The sequence below is a fragment of the Amblyraja radiata genome, chromosome 7, assembly GCF_010909765.2.
Source record: "Amblyraja radiata isolate CabotCenter1 chromosome 7, sAmbRad1.1.pri, whole genome shotgun sequence".
Classification (NCBI taxonomy): domain Eukaryota; kingdom Metazoa; phylum Chordata; class Chondrichthyes; order Rajiformes; family Rajidae; genus Amblyraja; species Amblyraja radiata.
Genome location: NC_045962.1, coordinates 29240019 through 29264954, shown reverse-complemented (window position 1 = coordinate 29264954; position 24936 = coordinate 29240019). Strand labels below are relative to the sequence as shown.

Sequence of the window (24936 nt, the reverse complement as noted above, 5' to 3'; positions counted from 1 at the left end):
TAATGTTCAAAATTAAAGTATCATTACTCACCTAGGAGACTTATTTTCAGCTAGTTTATATTCTGTTAATTTCTTGTGATGAAAGAGACCAGCATAGATATAATAAAAAATGTGAAAATTTTTCTCGCTTCTGGAATGAAATAATATTACTATGAATAAAAAACATGGATTTTTTGTTTAACTTTTAAATTCTGATTTGTAATAAACACTAAAAGGAAACAGTAAATATTCATCAAGGGTCTTATCATTCTTTTAGAAATAATATAATATTAAATAAAAAGTTTAACTACTTATAAATGTCAACAAACTATTTTCTATGTTACGTAAATACGTTATTCTATACCAATACAGGTCAGAGTCATATTTTATATATTCTTGTTGTTATGCAAGCAAAGTAGGGAAAAATATCCTAAGGTAAGTTTCAGGTCTCGACCCTTCTTGAGCCTCAGGTCTCGACCTGAATCGTCACCCATTCCTTCTCTCCAGAGATGCTGCCTGTCCCGCTGAGTTACGCCAGCTTTTTGTGTCTATCTTTGGTTTAAACCAGCATCTGCAGTTCTTTTCTACACAGGGAAAAATATCCTACTGGCCATAAACTCAAGGGGCCAAATGGCCTGCTTTAGTTTGATTCTCTTTCAAAATGCCTGTTTATAGCTTCCTGAAATATTTATAGACCTTACTGCTCACACTTGCCATTAGTAGACAATTACACTATCATCCAAATTACCCATAAAGTGCAAAAACCCAAATCCAGTATTGACCTCATCGGCACCACTTTCTACACTTCTCTAATTAAATACCTTTTTATCCTTTGAACGAAAAGATGGTAGATTGACACCAGAGTTGAAAAGACAAAGTAGATAAGGAGATATGCTTGCATAATTTGAGTTTTAAATCCAGACATTATAGAACTGAGGTGAGACTAATGAATATCAATAGCATGTGGAGCAGATCAGTTCCAGACTAAACAACAGACATGAGAATGCACAATGCACACATAGAATAAATGAGATTAGATAGAAAAGAAAAGTTTGGTGCCATAAGTAACCAAATTAAATTCTTCTGTTACCAAGACATCTTGTGAACGGTTTGCAATAAGTCTAATTTTTATTTAAATTTTTTGGCATCAAATTTTTTTTGAATGAGTTTAACAGTGATATACAATTTTGGTACAGCACAATCATAGTGTCAGAGCTATATAGCGTGGAAAAAAAGCCATTTGGGCTAACTTGCCCATGCTGGGCGTGCCATTTGCCTGCTTTCGGCCCTTAACCCTCTAACCCAATCCTATGCGTGTGACTAATTTCAGTATTAAAACCTATGTTGCATAAATTAAGTAATAATTGTTAAAAAATAATAATAATTAGGGTTACTTACGCTGGTTGTTGAATAACTCTGGATTTTTCCAAGAGATATTCAGAGATTTTTGCTCCCATCACAGCACCTGTGGAAGTAAACTTCATTTCTAGGTATTTCCCAAATCGACTGGAATTATCATTGATCATTGTGCAAGCATTTCCAAAGGCTTCCACGAGAGGATTAACTTGAAGAATTTTCTCTCTCAGAACACGGTTATTGGCCTGCAAAGATGTAAAGTGTCTATGCATTAGCAAACCAATCCTACTGAAATCAAATTTCATGTTCTGTCCCTCTTTGCTTCCCGGTTGGCACAGCAAAGACCACAACACCTTACACCCCACCAGCTCCATACTGACATTTACAATATCTTTAACATGATGCTTCTAATAAATATATTTTTCCATCTCTTCCCCTTCATCTTTCTAAAGGGATCATTTATTCCGTTTCACTCAGACTTATTCCAGAATAATTATTTTGTTTCATACGCCACATCTCAGTGCAACAAGACCTGCCCATTAATCTTTTCCCTATCCAGCATCGTGTACCATCAATACTTTTTTCAGGATGGAATAATTACTTACTTGTACTACTTTTGAACTTCGTAGAATATATTTGCTTCTCATAATTCAGTCATTATATAGGGAGATGAAATAAAGATTAAATCAAACTTGGCAGATTCCCCTCCATTCTATCTATAGAACAGTACAACACAGAAATGGGCCCTTTGGCTCATAAAGTTTGTGTCGAACAGCAGGGGCGGAAATCGCTATCAAAACATGGGAGGGACACAATCTTGGGGTGGGGCACAATTTCTTGGTGGCCGCTCGTACGCGCATGCGCGCACACACACATGAGGCTTCGGTCCTGTGGACGGCAACATCGGGAGCTGACTTGGTTGGTGACCGACTCCGAACTCCAGCAACGGCAGCTTTGTGGGGCTTGAATCGGCCCCTTCGCGGGGCCTTTTATCGCCCGCCGCGGATTAAAATCGGCCAGCATCGGGAGCCTTGATCGCCTCAACACAGCAGATTGATTTTAAGCTGCGCCAGGCGATGAAAGGCCCCGCGAACGGGGCAAATCAGTCCTTAGAAAGCGTCTGATACCCGCTTGAATCTTTCAAAAGCTACAATGAGATAAATAACACTTAAACAAATAAAACTGAAGCAATTAAAGGCAAACAGAAGAACCAACCTTGGAGGGGGGAGAGAAAGAGAGAGAGATGGGAAAAAATACTAGATAACGTGAGTGAACGTGAATGAGGGACTTATCTGCAAGCCAGACAGGAAACCCGTTCGACCGGAGCCTTTAATGACCTGACCCATTTAAATCCGATACCCGTTTAAATCTTTCCAATCCACCGATACATCCAATTAGTTCAAATGCTAATTGTACCCACATCAGAGAGCTTCAAGAAATTCTCCGTGAATACCTTCAGTAATACTTGAAGGTCAAAACACAATTGGTGACACATCGTGTTAATACGATGTTAATAGAGATATTTAACAAGCGCTTAACAGTGACACCCACACTGTGTCACTGAATTCCAAAATCTGGATTACAAAACATGGGAGAGATTGTCCCCCACCTCTCAAAACATGGGAGGGGCTGTGTCCCCCCCCCCCCCCCCAGGATTTCCATGCCGAATAGGATGCCAGGTTAAACTGGTCTCATCTGCCTGTACATGATCAATATCCCTCTATTCCCTGCACTTACTAAAAGCTTCTTAAATGCTACTATTGTACCTGTCTCCACCACCACCTCTGGCAATGCATTCCAGGCCCCGACTACTCTCTCTGTGTAAAAATACGTGCCACGCACATCTCCATCAAACTTTCCCCCACTCACCTTGCAGCTGTAAAGCACTGGCATCCATTTGCCCACTTTAATTCTCCACCCCAATTTCGCTCAACTTTCCTCCCTGATTTATGTGTTCTCAGCTTCTAAAACATTCCAATGAAGGTCAACGTGGGTGCATAGAACTGTACTTCTACTTTCGACAAAGCAAAATCAGGTCTATCAACTCGTTTCACATGTTGCCTGAAGACCTGAGCATTTTGTGCCAGGATGCAAAACATTTAACCCAGTGGAAACTTTCACTGAGCAAGAGATTGAAGTGGTCATGGTAGGTATCAGATCCATTGAAGGAAGTGACAGCAGGCACACATTTGGCCACAAATGATAGTAGCCGCAGCAGATTGGTGAACAGCAGGAGAGGTTTAATTGTCCAACTTGTACATCACAGCAGGACCGAGGTCAACATCAGAAGCATTGCTTTAAGCTCCAGATGGCCTGTGAACAAGTTGTAACTCAAGTTTGTATGCATGGAAATAAAATAAAATCAGGCCCTATGTCAAGCCAACCAGCTTTGTCAATTGATTCCAACATGTTGACTTTGCATTATCATATGTACATCATGTCTATGAATTCTATTTAAATTAATAATTATTAAAATAAACGTACCTTTCCCAGATAGGTTAAGTGTTGAACGATCAAATGTGCACTCTCTGTCTTCCCAGCACCACTTTCTCCACTTATGACGATACACTAGTGCGATGAAAACAAATGACAGAACATTTAAAAAAAAGAGTTAAATAGGGATGGCACAATGGTGCAGCAGTAGAGTTTCTGCCTTAAGGGGCTGTCCCACTACAGCGACCTAATCTGCACGTTTAGGAGAGTTTCCCTCGACTCAAACTCGCAGCCTGGTTGACACGTGGTCCTAGGAGTTCCTAGTAGGTCACTGGAACTCCCCTTCATGCTTGAGGGAAGTTCCCGCATACTCGTGGCCTCAGTTTGGTAGAGGAAAATGTGTGAATTTCAGACAGCATTTTCGTGTGTGTGTGTGTGTGTGTGTGTGTGTGTGTGTGTGTGTGTGTGTGTGTGTGTGTGTGTGTGTGTGTGCGCGTGCGTGTGTGTGGTCGGTCGATCCAACTCGCGGTTTCATCGCTGACGGTCGATCCAGCTCGAGGTTATTCAGGCGAGTGCCCTCGAGCTTGAAGGTCGGAGACAGTCGCTGAAAGGTCGCGTCAGTGGATCAGGCCCTTTACTGTGCCAGAGACGAGGGTTCTATCCTGACTATGGGAGCTATGTGAACAGTTTATTTGTTCTCCCTTTGACCACATGGGTTTTCTCCAGGTGTTCCGGATTCCTCCCATATTCCAAAGGCATACAGGTTAATTGGTTTCAGTAAATTGTCCCTAGTATGTATAGGTATGTTGCAAAACCTACCTTCAGCGGCGCTGCAGCTCTGTCGCTGCCTGTGTGCGCGATTTTGGCACCTTTGAGGGGGGGCGGGTTTAAAACGCGATTTTCTCTCGGCTATTCAAATCGAGGTTGTTCAGCCTACTAAGTTGCTGACGAAAGATCGCTGCGAGGTTCATTCGCTGCAGCTATTTTTAAACTTAATTGGTTAATTTAATTGTTATAGTAAGTTAAAAATCATCCTCTAAACCCGCGACCGCCGACAACGGGACGAATCTCATGCAGGGGACAACGGAAGGTAGGTTGTTTATTTTTACATTAAAAAGCGCTTCTTAAGATCCCTTTATACAAAATGTTATGTTGCGAGTAGCTAATTTGGGGGCCCATTAAATCCTGCAGTATTTTTCTGGGCATATGGGGTACAAATCCACCGCAATGGGGACGTTCCAAACCAGCGCGTTCCACAGAGTTCCACAGGAACCCACTCGAACGCTGATTTAAATGGCCATTAATTTACAGCAATTGAACACTAAATTCCTTCCATTTGGCCTATAAATTAATGTAAATGAGATTTAAAAATCATGTTTTATTGTGAATTCTTTGTGAATGTTATTTGGACACTTAGGCTATTTAAAAATGTTAATCTTTTCTTAAGAAATGGTTCGATGTTTAGATCTAGTAATTGAAGTTTGGAATTAGCTACAATTGGGTAACTAACTAATTATATGCTTTAATTTCAGGTCATCCAAGTAAGATTGTTTAATATTTGTTTCAGAATGCTTCAATCTATCATAACTGAAAATTTCTTTCAGTTCTCTTAATTGTTAATAAAGTTATGGCCATTTCACTGTCCTCGATCACAGCGTTTGTGTTAAGTCAATGGAAAATCAATAGGGAACAAGATGCTAATTTCCGAGTATGAAAATGGCCATAACTTTGTTAATACTGAAGATATGAAAGTGAATTAGGTGTCAAATTAAACTTATTTTTGTGCTTTATCTGATGGGATAAATTGCAGACTTGATTTTTAAAATCTCAAAATGTTGTAACATTGCTAGTATGTAGGATAGTTCTGGTGAACGGGGTGATCGCTGGTCGGGGTGGACTCAGTGGGCCAAAAGGCCTGTTTCTGCACTGTATTTCTAAAGAGTTATTTAAGAGTGAACATATATACTGCATTGGACCATGTACAACAAAACAATGCTCTTCTAATGTGCTAAAAAAAAAAATCACATAAGGAATAGTTTTGATTATTAAATTGTAGGAATTGAAGCTATCAATGAAAGAAACGTACTTTTTAAACTTTATGAAAGCATCGTCAGAAATCAGTCTGATACTGATAGCACGAGGACATTTAGCCTAATAATCCCCGTGTCACTAAAACCCACACATGTCACAATAATAAACATAATCCATGCCAACTCTCTTCAAAGCAATCCAGTCCATCCCATTCCCTGCTGTATACCAGCATTTCTCCTAATTGTCTATCCCTTTTCCCTTGGAAAATATTGATGGCCTCGGCTTGAAGGGATTCAAAGTAACATTAGCAAATTTGCAGATGACACAAAGCTGGGTGGCAGTGTGAACTGTGAGGAGGATGCTATGAGAATGCAGGGTGACTTGGACAGGTTGGGTGAGTGTGCAGATGCAGTTTAATGTGGATAAATGTGAGGTTATCCACTTTGGTAGCAAAAACAGGAAGGCAGATTATTATCTAAATGGTGTCAAGTTGGGAAAAGGGGAAGTACAACGGGATCTGGGGGTCCTTGTTCATCAGTCAATGAAAGTAAGCATGCAGGTACAGCAGGCAGTGAAGTAGGCGAACGGCATGTTGGCCTTTATAACAAGAGGAGTTGAGTATAGGAGCAAATAGATCCTTCTGCAGTTGTTCAGGGCCCTAGTGAGACTACACCTAGAGTATTGTGTGCAGTTTTGGTCCCCTAATTTGAGGAAGGATATTCTCGCTATTGAGGGAGTGCAGCGTAGGTTCACAAGGTTAATTCCCGGGATGGCGGGCCTGTCAGAATGCTGAGAGAATGGAGAGGCTGGGCTTGTACACTCTGGAGTTTAGAAGGATGAGAAGGGATCTTATTGAATCATATAAGAGTATTAAGGGTTTGGAACGCTGGAGGCAGGAAACATTTTCCTGATGTTGGGGGAGTCCAGAACCAGGGGCCACATTTTAAGAATAAGGAGGAAGGCATTTAGAACAGAGATGAGGAAACATTTTCACACAGAGAGTTGTGAGTCTGTGGAATTCTCTGCCTCAGAGGGCGGTGGAGGCCGGTTCTCTGGATACTTTCAAGAGAGAGCTTGATAGGGCTCTTAAAGATAGCAGAGTCAGGGGATATGGGGAGAAGGCAGGTACGGGGTACAGATTGTGGATGATCAGCCATGATCCAGTGCTCGAAATTAGCAGTTGCCCGCATGCCATTGGCATCCTACAGTCCCGCCGGGCAACCTAAAAGCCATGCCATTTTGCCCCGCTTGGCAAGCACCCGGGACACCTATCATTTAATTCTGAGCGGACCCCCTCTCTATCTCTCTCTGTGTCACTCTCCGTCTCCGCCCGCCATCCGTATCCGTATCCATGTCCGTCTCTCGGTTCTCCGCTCCGCCCTGCACATGCGCACTGCCATGGCAACTGGTCGGCCTTCTCCCTCCCTTTGCATTGTGGGAGATCTGGCCGCCATTGCTGTCCAGTCGCCGCCTCGCCGTGACTGTTGAAAACCAACGCAGAATCACTCCCTGGAGCTGGAGTAACTCCCTGGAGTAACTCTTGGTTCTTGGTTTCCTGGTCCTTCAAAAATATTCCAAATGGAATTTAAACTGGAGTGGACCCACCACCACCAAACTCTGAAAAATAACAGCCTATTACATTTTATCTGTTTATATATTGTGTATATATATGGTCTATGGTATATAGACACACTGAACTTTTATCTCCTGTTCTGTATTATGTTTACATATTCTGTTGTGCTGCAGCAAGCAAGAATTTCATTGTCTTATCTGGGACACATGACAATGAAACTCTCTTGACTCTTGACTTGGACTTAAGCAAAAAAGGGTTCTTGGGGAAAAAAGAGCTACCTTAAATTTAGTTGCGTCAGGTTGGGTATCTATGGTCGGGTGAAGACTATTCCATGCTTTAATTGTGCGGGAAACTCCATGGAGCAGCCAGCATCTCTGGATAGAAGAAATTGGATGACGTTTCGGGTGGAGACCCTTCTTTAGATTTCCTCTGGTTTTATTTATTTTTAGTTTAATTTAAAGATACAGCGTGGAAACAGGCCCTTCGGCCCACCGAGTCCATGCCGACCACCGATCACCCGTACACTAGTTCTATCCCACACATTAGCGACGTAAGTCAAGAGTCAAGAGTGTTTTATTCTCTCACGTCCCAGTTAGACCAATGAAATCCTTACTTGCAGCAGCACAACAGAATAGTACTCTGTAAACAATGTTATAAATGAGAAAACAAAACTCCATACAGAGCACCCATATTCAGGATCAATTTTCTCTGGCAATTTTAGGCAGCAACTTTATGGCCAATGTACTGCCTCATAGTCTTGAGCTGAATTAAAACATACAGTAGCTGTATGGGGGGACATAACGTCACTTTGAGATTTAAGACTGAAAATGGATAGTTTCTTTTTTTTTAGTAATCAGTTATCAACGTATAATTTTTTGTGTGTGGGAAAATAAAATATAGTGGCACAGCTAGAGGACTTGCTGCCTCACACGCTAGAGATCTGTGTTCGATCCTGTCCTCGGGCACTGTCTGTGTTGAATATGCACATGCTCCCTGCAAGCGTGTGGGTTTCCTCCCACATCCCAAAGACGCATTGGCTTTGTAGGTTAACTTGTCTGTAAAATTGCCCCTAATGTGTAGGGAGTGGGTGAGGAAAGTGGGATAACAGAACTTGTGTGAATGGGTAGACAAAAATGCTGGAGAAACTCAGCAGGTGAGGCAGCATCTATGGAGCGAAGGAAATAGGCGACGTTTCGCGTTGAGACCCTTCTTCAGACTGATGTGAGGGTGCGGGGGGGGGGGGGGGGGGGGAAGAAGAAAGGAAGAGGCGGAGACAGTGGGCTGAGGGAGAGCTGGAAGTGGAGGAGAAAGCAGGGACTACCTGAAATTGGAGGTCAATGTTCATACCGTTGGGGTGTAAACTGCCCAAGCGAAATATGAAGTGCTGCTCCTCCAATTTACGGTGGGCCTCACTCTGGCCATGGAGGAGGCCCAGGGCAGAAAAGTTGGATTCGGAATGGGAGGGGGAGTTGAAGTGCTGAGCCACCGGGACATCAGGTTGGTTATTGCGAACCCAGCAGAGGTGTTGGGCGAAGCGATAGCCAAGCCTACGCTTGGTCTCACTGATATAGGGCAGCTGACACCTAGAGCAGCGGATGCAATAGGTGAGGTTGGAAGAGGTGCAGGTGAACCTCTGCTGCACCTGGAAAGGCTGCTTGGGTCCTTGAATGGAGTCAAGGGGGGAGGTAAAGCGACAAGTGTAGCATTTCCTGCAGTTGCAAGGGAAAGTGCCAGGAGAGGGGGTGGTTTGGGTGGGAAGGGACGAATTGACCAGGGAGTTACAGAGGGAGTGGTCTCTGCAGAATGCCGACAGGGGAGGAGATGGGAAGATGTGGCCAGTGGGAGACAAAGCTGGAGAAAATCAGCGAGTGAGGCAGCATCTATGGAGCGAAGGAATAGGCGACATTTCGGGTCGAGACCCTTCTTCAGACTGATGTCGGGAGGGGTGGGGGTGGGAAAAAGAGAGGAAGAGGCGGAAACAGTAGGCTGTGGAAGAGCTGGGAATGGGAGGGGAAGGAGGGAGAAAGCAAGGACTACCTGAAATTGGAGATGTTGTGCGAAGCGATCGCCAAGCCTACGCTTGGTCCACCGAGGTTGATCATACGCTGAATAACCCAACCAGATTTTTGTTTGGAAGTGGAAAGACATAATAGAAATTGTATTCATTGCAACGTGTAAAAAGAGATGAGATACTGTATTGTAATTTTGCTGCATGTCATTGTGGTATATATCATGTCTTGATTGGTGAATATGTTTAGTTTGCGACTTTATTTGAAGCAGAAATAATATGTGAATGCTTCATTGACCATAATTCCGACTGGTAACTACACACTTCGTCCGAGCACATTATCGCACGCGTCATGCAAGCCGTCTTAAATGACCACCTAAACTGTCATTTGGCAACCTAAAAAGCTGCCGAGGTTGCCCGGCTGGCAACAGGGAAAAAAAGTTAAGTGAGAGCCATGTGATCACATTGAATGGCGGTGCTGGCTTGAAGGGCCGAATGGCCTACTCCTGCACCTATTGTCTATTGTCTTCCATCATATTAAAATGCAACACGTTCCATGTCCTTACCACTCTTTGTGCAAGATAGTTCTTCCTCATATTCTCACTCTATTGGACTACTCAAGCTAAAATGAACTTCTATTCATTGTCTACCAACTATAAACCAATTAGATTTCTCTTTTCCATCTCCTTCACTATAGCTTCTCCAATCGAACACTTGTAGGTAAAATTCTTCATCCTTTGAACCAGCCCAGTAAATCTTCTCATCACCTCTCTCAGGGGTCTGCGCATACTTCCGAAAGCATATAATTTGAAATTAATGCCATATTCTATCCACTACATAACCTGTAATTTATAAAGGTTCGGCATAAATCCCCCATTTTTGTACCCAATAACTATGAAGTCCAAAGTCCTATATATTACTTTCTCAGTAAATCTTGCCTCCTTCAAAGATCTCTCCATATGAGCCACAAGGCATATCTGTTCCTGCACATTCGTTAGAACAGTGCTATTAGGTCTATATTGTTTCTTGCCACCCTTGAATGCATTATCTCACACTGCGCTGTACTTAATTCCACCTGCCACTTGTCTGTTTATTCTGCTGGCCAAGTTCTATTATTCCTTGGATCAACAACTTAATTAGGAACAAAAAAAAAGCGAATGTTTTAGTAAGAGCTATTGATATTGTTTAGTTCAAAAATTAGCCAAATGTCCTACAACATGGTTGCCAGTAATTAAGTAGTTGGCTTACATACAGTGCTGTTTGTTGCTGTCTTTGTGCCAGGAGCGATGGTGGAAACTTCAGGAGGAAGTTGAGAAGAATCATCCATTCACAATCTGAGTGGAAAAGGCTACTATGGAGGCTCTGTGGAGCAGCGGTAGAATTGCTGCCTGACAGCACCGAGGACCCTGGTTCGATCCTGACTATGGGTGCTGTGGGTACAGAGTTAGTACGTTCTCCCTGTGACCTTGTGGGTTTTCACCAGGTACTACGGTTTCCTCCCACACTCCAAAGACATACAGGTTTGTAGGTTAATTGGCTTTTGTATACAGGTGCACAACCTTTTATCCGAAGATCCAAATAACGAAAACCTCCGACTAGCGGACATTTTTTCGGTCCTTGAAGAAAGGTCCTTGAAAATGTTCACCGAGGGTGGCCCGCTGAGGTGACAGCGGAACCTCCGGTCGGTCCTCGAAGAAAGGGGAACTAAATCCCCATTCATAAAAGAGAAGGTGAGGGTATATTGCGCGGGAGGGTTAATAATTGACAATATGCTGCTGCCTGCCCGCTGAGTTAAAAAGTTCCCACGGTAGACTCACGATACACAGTGTATCGTGAGTCTTGCGTGGGAACTTTTTAACTCAGCGGGGCAGGCAGCAGCAGATTGTCGCTCCCTTCCGTTTCACCCCACCTACACCCCTCTGCTTCCCGGCCATGTGTGTGACCCCTTCCCTCCCCTCTCCAGCTCCCCGCCCATTGCACCGGCGCGGGGGCTTTGCACTGTCTTCATGTCGGCGATACTAGCAGGTCAGTGCCAGTCACCGGAGACGTCAGGACCAACGGGACACCGACCCCCAGGCCCACTGCAAGCACGGAGATCCCAGTGACCCACAGCCAGCAGCAGCCCAGCCCCGTTCCAACTCCAGAGGAAAACTGCAAACTGGCCGGAGACGTCAGGACCACCAGAAGCCATTCCCCGAGCTGCGCCCCCTCATCGGGACACCGACCCCCAGGCCCACTGCAAGCACGGAGATCCCAGAGACCCACAGCCAACAGCAGCCCAGCCCAACCCCGCTCCAACTACAGAGGAACCTGGGTTGCGGATGACGGGGCGCAGCTCGGGGCGTCGTAGGGGCCCATCGGGGAGCGGGTTCCTGTTGGTCCTGACGTCTCCGGCCACCTGCCATCCTCCGGGAACTGAACCGCCCTTGCAGGAGAGTGGGGTTGTTTGCAGTTGCAGAGGGAGGGGGCAAGGGCGGTACAGTTCCCAGTCTCAGCTCCAGTCCAGGGGGGTGGCCGGAGACGTCAGGACCAACGGGACACTGACCCCCAGGCCCACTGCAAGCACGGAGATCGCAGAGACCCACAGCCAGCAGCAACTCCAGCCCAGCCCCGCTCCAACTCCAGAGGAACACGTAGGGGCAGAAGCTGATGGTGTGCAAGGTACGTCTTGTTCTTGGGGTGGCGGATGAGGGGGCGCAGCTCGGGCTGTGGGCGAACTGCCACTTGTCGCCGTAGCGGCCCATCGGGGAGCGGATTCCTCTGGAGTTGGAGGGGGAGGGGGTATTGTGCTGTTTGATCGCCCCCTGCTATCCCAGGGACAGGGAGACACAGCGGCTTTTTAGACTGGTGGGCAATCACTTCCAAAGTTCTGCCCACACAGTCAGTACACCTCTCCTACACTGCATTTCATACAAACATTTATTCTGCAAGAAAAAACTACATTGAAGACTCAAACTCGCGACCGAGTAACTGCCGGGATCGAGGCGCAAACTCGCGACCTAGCTCGGGGATTCAAGAATCCCAGAGCTAGGCCGCCTAAGGGCATGTAGCCCCGCTAGGGTGACATGAGTGCGAGAGGTGATTCAATGCTGCGGGCACATTTACAAATTCAGGAATTCATTCAACACACTGCATTTCATACAAACATTTATTCTGCAAGAAAAAACTACATTGAAGACTCAAACTCGCGACCGAGTAACTGCCGGGATCGAGGCGCAAACTCGCGACCTAGCTCGGGGATTCAAGAATCCCAGAGCTAGGCCGCCTAAGGGCATGTAGCCCCGCTAGGGTGACATGAGTGCGAGAGGTGATTCAATGCTGCGGGCACATTTACAAATTCAGGAATTCATTCAACACACTGCATTTCATACAGACATTTATTCTGCAAGAAAAAACTACATTGAAGACTCAACTGCGACCAAGTAACTGCCGGGATCAAGGCGCAAACTCGCGACCTTGCGGATATGAGCCGAGCACTCTACCATTGAGCCAGCCATTAAAATCTACGCTAAAAAAATTCCATTCCGAAGGCCGACAAATTCTGAATTACGAAAAGTGTCTGGTCCCAAGGCTTTCGGATAAAAGGTTGTGCACCTGTATTATAAATTGTCCCTAGTGTATAGGATAGTGCTAATAGGATAGTGATCGGTGGTTGACTGGGGCTTGGTGGGCCGAAAGGCCTGTTTCCACAGTGTATCTCCAAAGTCTGAAGACTGGGTTTTAACTATAGTATAGGGCTTTGTCATCACAGCATGGGAAAGTTCATGGAGCTACCACCTCCCACTTGCTGCTTAACCGTTCATGCCCATCCATAAATAGATGTAGAATTACTGCAGCCCTGATCTAATATGATAATTCGTTATGAAATATCATTGCTATATGCAGGATGCTGTTTCCACTGTATAGTGAACGCATTGTTGAGTCAAAATGTCAGCGGACAAGGATACTGTCCAGGATACTGCTCCTGGCATGCTCTTTTGCACTGATAATGGAGTGAGGGATAGGCTAGCAAATATTAGCTTTCAATGGAATACATTTTTTGCACAAATTACATTGACTAAAAAGCAATGACAGGTTAGGACTACATCTCATGATGGTACTAGGATGGACTCTCCTATCAATAAGTCATGGACAGATGTAATAGGTGGATTAGTCATGAAGTATACTAAGTGAAGACATCTTGGAAAGATTCTTCATTGCAACCTCAGGGTGACACATTGCTCCTAGATAGATGCATTGCCACCTTTGTTCTGAATGATTTCAAACTTCAAACATAGTAGAGTTCCACTCAACCAGGCAATGATTAATCCACACTCCTGACATGATAGAAAACATAGATAAACATAGAAAGATAGTTACAGGAGTAGGCCATTCGGCCCTTCAAGCCAGCACCGCCATTCAATATGATCATGGCTGATCATCTAAAATCAGTACCACGTTCCTGCTTTTTCCCCATATCCCTTGATTCCTTTAGCCCCAAGAGCTAAATCTCTCTCTTGATATACACGATCATGGCAATAAAAGTTCAAAAGATGTAGTACTTCTTCAGCTTTGGATTAATTATTGTAGCCATTATATATGTTTGACTAACCCAGTTAAAGTTTCTGATCAACAGCTATCCCTAGATTGTTGATAGTGGTGACTATGACAACGCTCACTTCAAATAATGTCCAGGAAAGTGCTTAGACCTTCCCATATTGGAGAAAGCAATTGATAGACACTTGTTTGTCAGAAATCTTAAGTGCCACACCAGCCCAGGTCTGAATGTTGTCCTGGTCTTGATGCATGTAGCAAAGATACTGTAAGTTAATTTTGTATGGAATTGTGAAAGGAACTGAATGTTTCCCATGCATTCACTATTGAGTAAATGTTCCATGCAAATTTGATTCATTGTCCCAACCCCTCCAGTTTGTCTTTGTCTGACAGAGTGGCAGACACACATGATAAACGCAAGTAAATTTGAAGCTGGCATTATATTGTATTCTGCAACTAACAGAGGGGCAGGAATACAGCTGCAAAACGTACAAGTTGACATTTTAAATTGTACCTCGGGTGTTTTATCACGAATATAAAATAATAAAGCAAGGTAAATCCAAGATGCCACTCAAGCCAGGCGACTCTTTGTGTGCTGGCCACAGAAGTGGATCTGCAATCACTCCACTCTTTTAAACCTCTACTCCAGCAACAGCTGTCCACTGTGAATGGCTCGATTGTAATCATGTATAGTCTTTGCGATGACTGGTTAGCATGCAACAAAAGCTTTTCACTGTACCTCGGTACACGTGACAATAAACTAAATTAAACTCATTATTTCCCAAGGCTTAATGTAATAAGGACAATGTGAACTTTTCATTTCAAACAGATTAAAAAACGATGGAATCAATGAGGGGAGATTAGTGAAAAAATATTACAAGTGAGGAGAAGACAGGAGGCAAGAAAGGGACAGAAAGTGTGAGGGAATATTTCAGAAAGAGAGAGACTCAGGATTCTGGATTGAGAACAGAAGTTTTCAGCCAACAAATAGAAATGTACTGATTGGGACAGAGGAATCAGAGATTGAAAGTGGAGTTTAGAGTTTCAAGATGTTATCGCATGTTCTCATCCAGTCCCTACACACTAAGGGCAACTTACTGAGTCCGATTCACCCACACGTCTTTGGGATGTGGGAAGAGACCTGAGCTCCTGGAGAAAATGCATGCAGTCACATGGAGAACGTGTAAACTCCACACAGACAGCACCCGAGGTCAGGATTGAACCAGGGTCTCTGGCGCTGTGAGGCAGCAACTCTACCAGGTGCACCACTGTGTCATGGAGATGCACATTAATAAATAGGAAGAGTGACATGATGAGAGGAGCACATGGCAGCCATTCTGAGAATATTACTGAGAGTGAAAATGGATAGACCACCAGTTGTAGACTACAAATGAAACAGCAATGGTATGGGGAATAAAAGGGATCAAAGACTTGTTGATCAGTAATGAAAGATGGATTCTAAGTAGCAAAGGAGGGTCTATTTAATGATTCAATTCAATGATACTTTATTGTCACATGTACCTGGATACAGTGATATGCTTTGTTTTGCATACAACCTGGTAAAATTATATAGCAGACCTCACCTAGGCAGTACACAAATGCTCCACGACAAAGTTTCAAAAGTTCATCAAACAGACCTATCTACATCATGCCGCTACACCCCCCCCTCCCCCCCCCACCCGCCAGGTTCCCCTGCATCCTCGGTGGCACCCTGCCAGGTAGCTCTGTGCTGATATTAACAATTTCTTCAGCTGTAAAAGTACAATGGTTTGTGCAACAACATGCTCAACCAATGATGGTGCATCAATTCAATATCAAAATGATTTTCTCCCAATTTTTGTTATAATTGTAAAACATACTTAAATTTTTTAATCCAGTACATGTTTCACATTTGAACAATTTGGTCACCCTGCACAGAAAGAATCAAAAGACTACGGATGTTAATGTTTTCAATCAGCCTGGTTCTTACCTGGTCTTTGCTGAAAGTTACCATCCCTTGATAGGCAGCATCTGCAGTGGCGAAGATGTGCGGTCGATTTGAACAGCGTCTAACTCCATGATAAATCTTCGAAAACTGTAATTGAGAACAGAATGCATTACCACAAAACAAGAGAGTAATTCCACATAAATTAGTTATCTTTTTAGGCATTCTGTCAGATATGAGCATACCAAGAATCAAGAATCAATATGAATCAATAAAGAATCAACAAAGAATCAATATGAAGCAATAGGTAGCAAGGTGAAAAGTAAAAGTGGCAGGCAGACAAATCCAGGGCAAAAATCAAAAAGGGCCACTTTTCAACATAATTGTATAAGGGGTAAGAGTGTTGTAAAAACAAGCCTGAAGGCTTTGTGTCTCAATGCAAGGAGCATTCATAATAAGGTAGATGTTGAGTGTGTAGATAGTTATTAATGAATATGATATATTTGGGATCACTGAAACGTGGCTCCAGGGTGACCAAGGCTGGGAGCTGAACATCCAGGGATATTCAATATTCAGGAGGGATAGACAGAAAGGAAAAGGAGGTGGGGTAGCGTTGCTGGTTAGAGAGGAGATTAACGCAATAGAAAGGAAGGACATTAGCTTGGAGGATGTGGAATCGATATGGGTAGAGCTGCGAAACACTAAGGGGCAGAAAACGCTAGTGGGAGTTGTGCAACAAAGGTAAAACAGTCACAATGGGTGACTTCAATCTACATATAGATTGGGTGAATCAAATTGGCAGGGGTGCTGAGGAAGAGGATTTCTTGGAATGTATGCGGGATAGTTTTCTAAACCAACATGTAGAGGAACCAACGAGAGAGCAGGCTATTCTAGACTGGGTATTGAGTAATGAGGAAGGGTTAGTTAGCAGTCTTGTTGTGCGTGGCCCCTTGGGCAACAGTGACCATAAGATACATTTAATTGTCACATGTGCCAGATGGCACAGTGAAATGAAATACAGCCATACAATTAAAAAAATAAAGAACACACACTATAGAATTTGACATAAAACATCCCCACACAGCAGAATCAGAGTATCCCACTGTGTGGGAAGGCACCAAAGTCAGTCTCTTCCTCCACTGTTCCTCGTGGTCAGGGTCAGTTGCAGCTACGGGCAGCCCGATGTCCAGGACCGCTCGCCGGGGTGATACAAGTCCGACGTCGGGGCTGCGGGATGTCCTCAGCGGCGTGGACACCAGAGTCGGCCCCCTCCTACCGGAGTCGGCGGCTTCCAAAGTCCGCAGGCCGCGCCGGGTGGAGACTGCTGCTGTAGGCCCTCTGCAAGGCGCCCCAGGACTCCACGATGTTGTTCAGCGCCGCCCGCGTTGGAAGCTCTCAGCACCAGAGCTCCACGATGTTGGAGCAGCTGCCCAACGCTCCGGAGCTCCAAACGGTGACCCAGGTAGGCATCGCCCGCTCCGTGGTGACTCCAGCGCTGCGCCGCCGCTGTAGCAGCCCTGGTCCGGTTCCCAGTCCCCGGCAGGAACGGCCGCTCCAATCCAGCTGGTAGGCCGCGAGGTGGGGGACGAGGACGCGACTCGGAGAAATAGTCGCGTCCCCGCCAGGAAGAGACTGGGAAACGGTTTCCCCCTTACCCTGCCGCCCTCCTCCACATAGAAAAGTTAAAGTTTCCCCCAACACAAGACATTAGACTAACTAAAAATTAAAAAAAAGATTGATATGACAGACAGGCTGTAGGCAGAGGCTTCTGCCAGTGCAGCGCCCCCTAGAGAGCATAATATGGTTGAGTTCTTCGTTAGGATGAAGAGTGACATTGTTAATTCAGAAACAAGGGTTCTGAACTTAAAGAAAGGTAACTGAGGGTATGAGACGTGAATTGGCCAAGATAGACTGGCAATTGATTCTTAAATGGTTGACGGTGGAAATGCAATGGAAGGCATTTAAAGACTGCATGGATGAACTACAACAATTGTTCATGATGAACTACAACAATTGTTCATCCCAGTTTGGCAAAAGAATAAATCAGGGAAGGTCGTGCATCCGTGGATAACAAGGGAAATCAGGGACAGTATCAAAACAAAAGATGAAGCATACAAATTAGCCAGAAAAAGCAGCCTACCAAAGGACTGGGAGAAATTCAGAGTCCAGCAGAGGAGGACAAAGGGCTTAATTAGAAAAGGGAAAATAAATTATGAAAGAAAACTGGCAGGGAACATAAAAACTGACTGCAAAAGTTTTTATAGATATATGAAGAGAAAAAGATTAGTTAAAACAAATGTAGGTCCCTTGCAGTCAAAAACAGGTGATTGATCATGGGGAACAAGGACATGGCAGACCAATTGAATAACTACTTTGGTTTTGTCTTCACTAAGGAAGACATAAATAATCTGCCGGAAATAGCAGGGGACCGGGGGTCAAATGAGATGGAGGAACTGAGTGGAATCCAGGTTAGCCGGGAAGTGGTGTTCGGTAAATTGAATGGATTAAAGGCCGATAAATCCCCAGGGCCAGATAGGCTGCATTGCAGAGTACTTAAGGAAGTAGCCCCAGAAATAGTGGATGCATTAGTGATAATTTTTCAAAACTCTTTAAATTCTGGAGTAGTTCCTGAGGATTGGAGGGTAGCTAATGTAACCCCACTTTTTAAAAAGGGAGGGAGAGAGAAAACGGGGAATTACAGACCAGTTAGTCTCAACATCGGTAGTGGGGAAAATGCTAGTCAGTTATTAAAGATGGGATAGCAGCACATTTGGATTGTGGTGAAATCATTGGACAAAGTCAGCATGGATTTATGAAAGGTAAATTATGTCTGACGAATCTTATAGAATTTTTCGAGGATGTCACTAGTAGAGTGGATAAGGGAGAACCAGTGGATGTGTTATATCTGGACTTCCAGAAGGCTTTCGACAAGGTCCCACATAAGAGATTAGTATGCAAACTTAAAGCACACGGTATTGGGGGTTCAGTATTGATGTGGATAGAGAACTGGCTGGCAGACAGGAAGCAAAGAGTAAGATAAAACGGGTCCTTTTTAGAATGGCAGGCAGTGACTAATGGGGTACCGCAAGGCTCAGTGCTGGGACCCCAGCTATTTACAATATATACTAGACTAAGTGGGACACGTTGGGTCCTATGTTCACACGTGAGGGCTGGTCCCACGAAGCAATATTCCACCTCTCCACCAATTCCAATATTGGTGGCCAATGGGGGGGCTTTCTGGAGTGCTGGTATGGGTTCTTGGGGTGGCAGCTCAGTCCCTCAAGCCTGATCTGCTGGCAGCTCACTCACGGCTGGTGGGCTGGCAGTTGACTCATGACTATTCCTTGAAATTGCATTTCAAGCAGGGTGCAAGGCCACCAAATTCAAATCCATGTTCCTACCATTACAAGCAGGGTGCAAGGCCACCAAATTCAAGTGCAGTTTCTTACCACTATGAGCAGGGTGCAAGGCCACCGAATTCAAGTGCAGTTTCCAACCACTTCAAGCAGGGTGCAAGGCCACTGAATTCAAGTGCAGTTTCATACCACTTCAAGCTGGATCCAAGGCCACCAAATTCAAGTGCAGTTTCATACCACTTTCAGCAGGGTGCAAGGCCACCAAATTCAGTGCAGTTTCATACCACTTCAAGCAGGATGCAAGGCCGCCAAATTCAAGTGCAGTTTCATTCCACTTCAAGCAGGGTCCAAGGCCACCAAATTCAAATGCAGCTTCATACCATTTCATGCAGGGTGAAACCACCATAAAATCACACAATACACGAAACTCACAGTTCAGTAGACATTCAGTGTGTTCAGTTGATTCACAACTCAGACAGAGTCATGACCACTCCCTCCCCCATCATGCAGAGACGGAGCCACACCCACACTTCCGGGTTTTATAACCCCTCCCCCTCCCACCGGAAAAGGTGTGGCTTTCAGGGCGTGATTGACAGGAGAGAGATTCTCAGAATATGTTAAACACTAATAACACTTTTATTTTTCAATGATGGGAAGAATTCTCTGCACCTGCTCAGCGGAGGGAGGACTGAGTAAGATGGCCAAAAATCACAGCCGTAAGTGGTAGCGTTTTATCTAAAATCAATATACAGTGCAAACAGGAAGTAAATGCATTTGCAGTAGTGCCTTTCAACTTCAAGCCAAAGCACCCAAGCCACCATTTGCAGTAAGTAGTGCATTTCAACTTCAAGCCAAAGCACCCAAGCCACCATTTGCAGTAAGTAGTGCCTTTCAACTTCAAGCAATGCACCCAAGCCACCATTTGCAGTAAGTAGTGCCTTTCAACTTCAAGCTAAGCACCCAAGCCACCATTTGCAGTAAGTAGTGCCTTTCTTCCTCAAGCCAAAACACCCAAGCCACTATTTGCAGTAAGTAGTGCCTTTCAACTTCAAGCAAAGCACCCAAGCCACCATTTGCAGTAAGTAGTGACTTTCAACTTCAAGCCAAAGCACCCAAGTCACCATATGCAGTAAGTAGTGCCTTTCAACTTCAAGCCAAAGCACCCAAGCCACCATGTGCAGCAAGTAGTGCCTTTCAACTTCAAGCCAAAACAGTCAAGCCACCATTTGCAGTAAGTAGTGCCTTTCAACTTCAAGCCAAAGCTCCCAAGCCACCATTTGCAGTAAGTAGTGCCTTTCAACTTTAAACCAAAGCTCCCAAGCCACCATTTGCAGTAAGTAATACCTTTCAAATTCAAGTCAAAGCACCCAAGCCAATATTTGCAGTAAGTAGTGCCTTTCAACTCCAAGCCAAAGCACCCAAACAACCATTTACAGGCATTGCCTTTATACTTCAAACAAACCATATTTTCATTTTCAAACCACATTTTGGGTACTCACAGTTGTAGACATTTGTTCAGTGTTATTCAGAGCTCAGAGAGACATGACCCTTGTCTTCATCCATCTTGCAGAGACTGAATGAGGCCCACCACTTCCTGGTTTTATAGTCTCTCCCCCTCCCTCCAGCAGAGGCAGCAGAGAGAATGGTGATTTTTTTTAAACTTCAAGCCAAAGCACCCAAGCCACCATTTGCAGTAAGTAGTGCCTTTCTACCTCAAGCCAAAGCACCCAAACCACCATTTGCAGTAAGTAGTGCCTTTCAACTTCAAGCAAAGCACCCAAGCCACCATTTGCGGTAAGTAGTGCCTTTCAACTTCAAGCCAAAGCACCCAAGCCACCATGTGCAGTAAGTAGTGCCTTTCAACGTCAACCAAAACACCCAAGCCACCATGTGCAGTAAGTAGTGCCTTTCAACGTCAACCAAAACACCCAAGCCACCATTTGCAGTAAGTAGTGCCTTTCAACTTCAAGCCAAAGCTCCCAAGCCATTTGCAGTGAGTAGTGCCTTTCAACTTCAAGCCAAAGCTCCCAAGCCATCATTTGCAGTAAGTAGTGCCTTTCAACTTTAAACCAAAGCTCCCAAACCACCATTTGCAGTAAGTAGTACTGTTCAACTTCAAGTCAAAGCACCCAAGCTACCATTTGCAGTAAGTAGTGCCCTTCAATTTCAAACAAAGCACCCAAGCCACCATTTGCAGTAAGTAGTGCCTTTCTACCTCAAGCCAAAGCACCCAAACAACCATTTGCAGTAAGTAGTGCCTTTCAACTTCAAGCAAAGCACCCAAGCCACCATTTGCAGTAAGTAGTGCCTTTCAACTTCAAGCCAAAGCACCCAAGCCACCATGTGCAGTAAGTAGTGCCTTTCAACTTCAAGCAAAAACCCAAGCCACCATTTGCAGTAAGTAGTGCCTTTCAACTTCAAGCCAAAGCACCCAAACAACCATTTGCAGGCAGTGCCTTTTTACATCAAACAAACCATATTTTCATTTTCAAACCACATTAAGGGTACTCACAGTTGTGTAGACATTTGTTCAGTGTTATTCAGAGCTCAGAGAGACGTGACCCTTGTCTTCATCCATCTTGCAGAGACTGAATGAGACCCACCACATCCTGGTTTTATAGTCCCTCCCCCTCCCTCCTGCAGGGGCAGCAGAGAGAATGGTGATTTTTTTTTAAACATTAATATGTCTGATTTGTCATCTATGGGAAAAATCCCCCGCACCCGTAAGGCGGAGGGGGATCTGAGCAAGGTGGCCAAAAATGACGGCCGTAGGTGGCGGCGTTCTGTCGGAAATCGCAGCACAGTGGGCCAAAAGCGGTCAAGATCAGAGATTTAGTAATATAGATTAATGATTTTGATGAGGGAACTGAATGCAACATCTCCAAGTTTGAGGATGGCACAAAGCTGGGGGGCAGTGTTAGCTGTGAGGAGGATGCCAGGAGACTGCAAGGTGACTTGGATAGGTTAGGTGAGTGGGCAAATGCATGGCAGATGCAGTATAATGTGGATAAATGTGAGGTTATCCACTTGGGTGGCAAAAACAGGAAAGTAGACTATTATCTGAATGGTGGCCGATTAGGAAAAGGGGAGATGCAACGAGACCTGGGTGTCATGGTACACCAGTCATTAAAAGTAGGCATGCAGGTGCAGCAGGCAGTGAAGAATGCGAATGGTACGTTAGCATTCATAGCAAAATGATTTCAGTATAAGAGCAGGGAGGTTCTATTGCAGTTGTACAGGGTCTTGGTGAGACCACACCTGGAGTATTGCGTACAGTTTTGGTCTCCTAATCTGAGGAAAGACATTCTTGCCATAGAGGGAGTACAGAGAAGGTTCACTAGACTGATTCCTGGGATGGCAGGACTTTCATATGAAGAAAGACTGGATAGACTCGGCTTGTACTCGTTAGAATTTAGAAGATTGAGGGGGGATCTTATAGAAACTTACAAAATTCTTAAGGGGTTGGACAGGCTAGATGCAGGAAGATTGTTCCCGATGTTGGGGAAGTCCAGAACAAGGGGTCACAGTTTAAGGATAAGGGGGAAGTCTTTTAGGACCGAGATGAGAAAAACATTTTTCACACAGTGGTGAATCTGTGGAATTCTCTGCCACAGAAGGGAATTGAGGCCAGTTCATTGGCTATATTTAAGAGGGAGTTAGATGTGGCCCTTGTGGCTAAAGGGATCAGGAGGTATGGAGAGAAGGCAGGTACAGGATACTGAGTTGGATGATCAGCCATGATCATATTGAATGGCGGTGCAGGCTCGAAGGGCCGAATGGCCTACTCATGCACCTATTTTCTATGTTTCTATGTTTACATGTTTATATCAGGGAGATTTGTCCAGCAATATATTTAAATATAAATACAAGCCAAGGGCAACGTGTAGTTAATCCAGGAGTCTAAACACAACCATTCAGATACCGCCATGAACCGAGATTCTTGCACCCCACAACAGCTGGCAAACCCATCCCGCCCATCTCCCTAATGCTCACTTTAAGAACGAGTTGTACTCAAGTCAGATTTAGTTTAGTTTACTATACTTTATTATTGTCACGTGTGCCGAGGCATGTGCGGACGTGGCGTTGAAGGACTAGAAGCCGAAGCAAAGAAGTGGAAGCCAAATAACTGAACGGAAACAAAGCCAAAAAGTCAAATAACCGAAAGAGCAGGACGCCTAAAAGCCAACTAACCGAACGGGTGGGACGCCTAAAAGCCAACTCACAGAAAGGCCGCCATGCCAAAACAGCAACTAACCGAAAGACGGCGTCGCCTGGAAGCCAACTCACCGAAAGGCCGCTGTGCCAAAAAGCCAAATAACAGACATGACGTCGCCGGGGGGCGGGACTTGTCAGCGATTGGTCCAGACCCCGCTGGGGGAGACAGGAGGGTGGGGGTCATTTTCCAACACAAGACCGCCCTGGGCTGGAGGGTGACTGGGCAATCTGAACCCGAGCACCAAGTTGTAAGCGGCCGAAGGAGCGCATCCCTCGGGACAGCCCCCACTCTCCCATAGCCACGGCCGCCATCCGCCTCGTCTCCCCCGTGCAGCCGCACTGTGACGGGCTGTGGGTCGGCAGCCCACACACACACACACATGGGGCCGGGTGGAGCAGAGTTGCGGACTGTCTGGTTCCTCCGCCCACCCAGTCACTGACCGCGATGCACCGCCACCGGACCCCGCCCCCACACCAGGGTGATTCACCTCCCCGACCCCCTGACTCCCTGACTCTGACACGGGGTGATTCACCCCCCCCCCCCAAGCCGCGGGGATAGACGGCTCCATGTGAAAGATCGGCATCTACCAACAATGAAGGCACTATGAAACCAGCTGCTGCAAGCCCTTCCCATAGGACGGGGTCGGCATTAAAACTCAAAAAAGAATTAGATTTATTTAAAAACAAAAATGTTACATGTATAAATAGTTCTTACATTCAGGAACCTGGTTAATTAAGTGGTGGGATTATTTCCCTGTCGTAACTATGCCTTTACTTTAGCCGGTGGTTAATATCCATTCCATCCCTTCCTCGCAAAGATGTGAGATTTCATTAAGAGCACACTTGGATGAATAGAAGCAAGCGGCATGTAAACATCTAGCGTCTCTTCCATGCGAGCAATATATGAAGCCGTTGCAATGAGAGAACTGTCACACTAAAGATAGACACAAAATGCTGGAGTGACGGGCCGGGCAGCATCTCTGGAGAGAAGGAATGGGAGGCGTTTCGGGTCGAGACCCTTCAGACTCAGTCTTCAGGTCTGAAGAATGGTCTCAACCCGAAACGTCACCCATTCCTTCTTTCCAGAGATGCTGCCTGTTCCGCTGAGTTACTCCAGCTTTTTGTGTCCATCTTCGGTTGAAACAGATTACAGATTATCTGGTGTTTTGTGTGTGAGAGCTTGTTGTGTGCGTTACGCAGGCAACCAGACGGTATTATTGTGTTTAAACAATAAATAAAACGTGTTTGTTGTCAAGGGGGGGGGGGAGTGGGAGGAGATAAAATTGTTCGTTGTCATGCACACTTGTCATCGGCCCGCCAGGGAATTTGTTCCCCCCCCCCCCGCCCCCCGCCCTGTGATTTACTTTGGCTGCCAATGCCCCGAGCCCGAGTGGGAAAGTGGGGGCTGTCCCGAGGGATGCGCTCCTTCGGCCGCTAACAACATGGTGCTCGGGTGCAGAGTGCCCAGTCACCCTCCAACCCAGGACAGTCTTGTGTGGGAAAATGACCCCCACCCTCCCGTCTCCCC

At 45.2% G+C, this 24936-nt stretch overlaps 1 protein-coding gene across 1 annotated transcript in view; it reads right to left on the bottom strand.

Annotated features, from left to right (window-relative positions):
* The window catches only part of myo3b (myosin IIIB), a 398335-nt gene that overhangs the window by 246751 nt on the left and 126648 nt on the right, over nt 1-24936 (bottom strand). The window contains exons 12-15 of the mRNA XM_033024000.1: nt 15883-15987; nt 3820-3903; nt 1378-1580; nt 32-130 (exon numbers count right to left, since the gene is read on the bottom strand). Of these exons, the coding sequence (XP_032879891.1) occupies nt 32-130; nt 1378-1580; nt 3820-3903; nt 15883-15987 (491 nt within the window). The remainder of the gene's footprint in view (nt 1-31; nt 131-1377; nt 1581-3819; nt 3904-15882; nt 15988-24936) is intronic.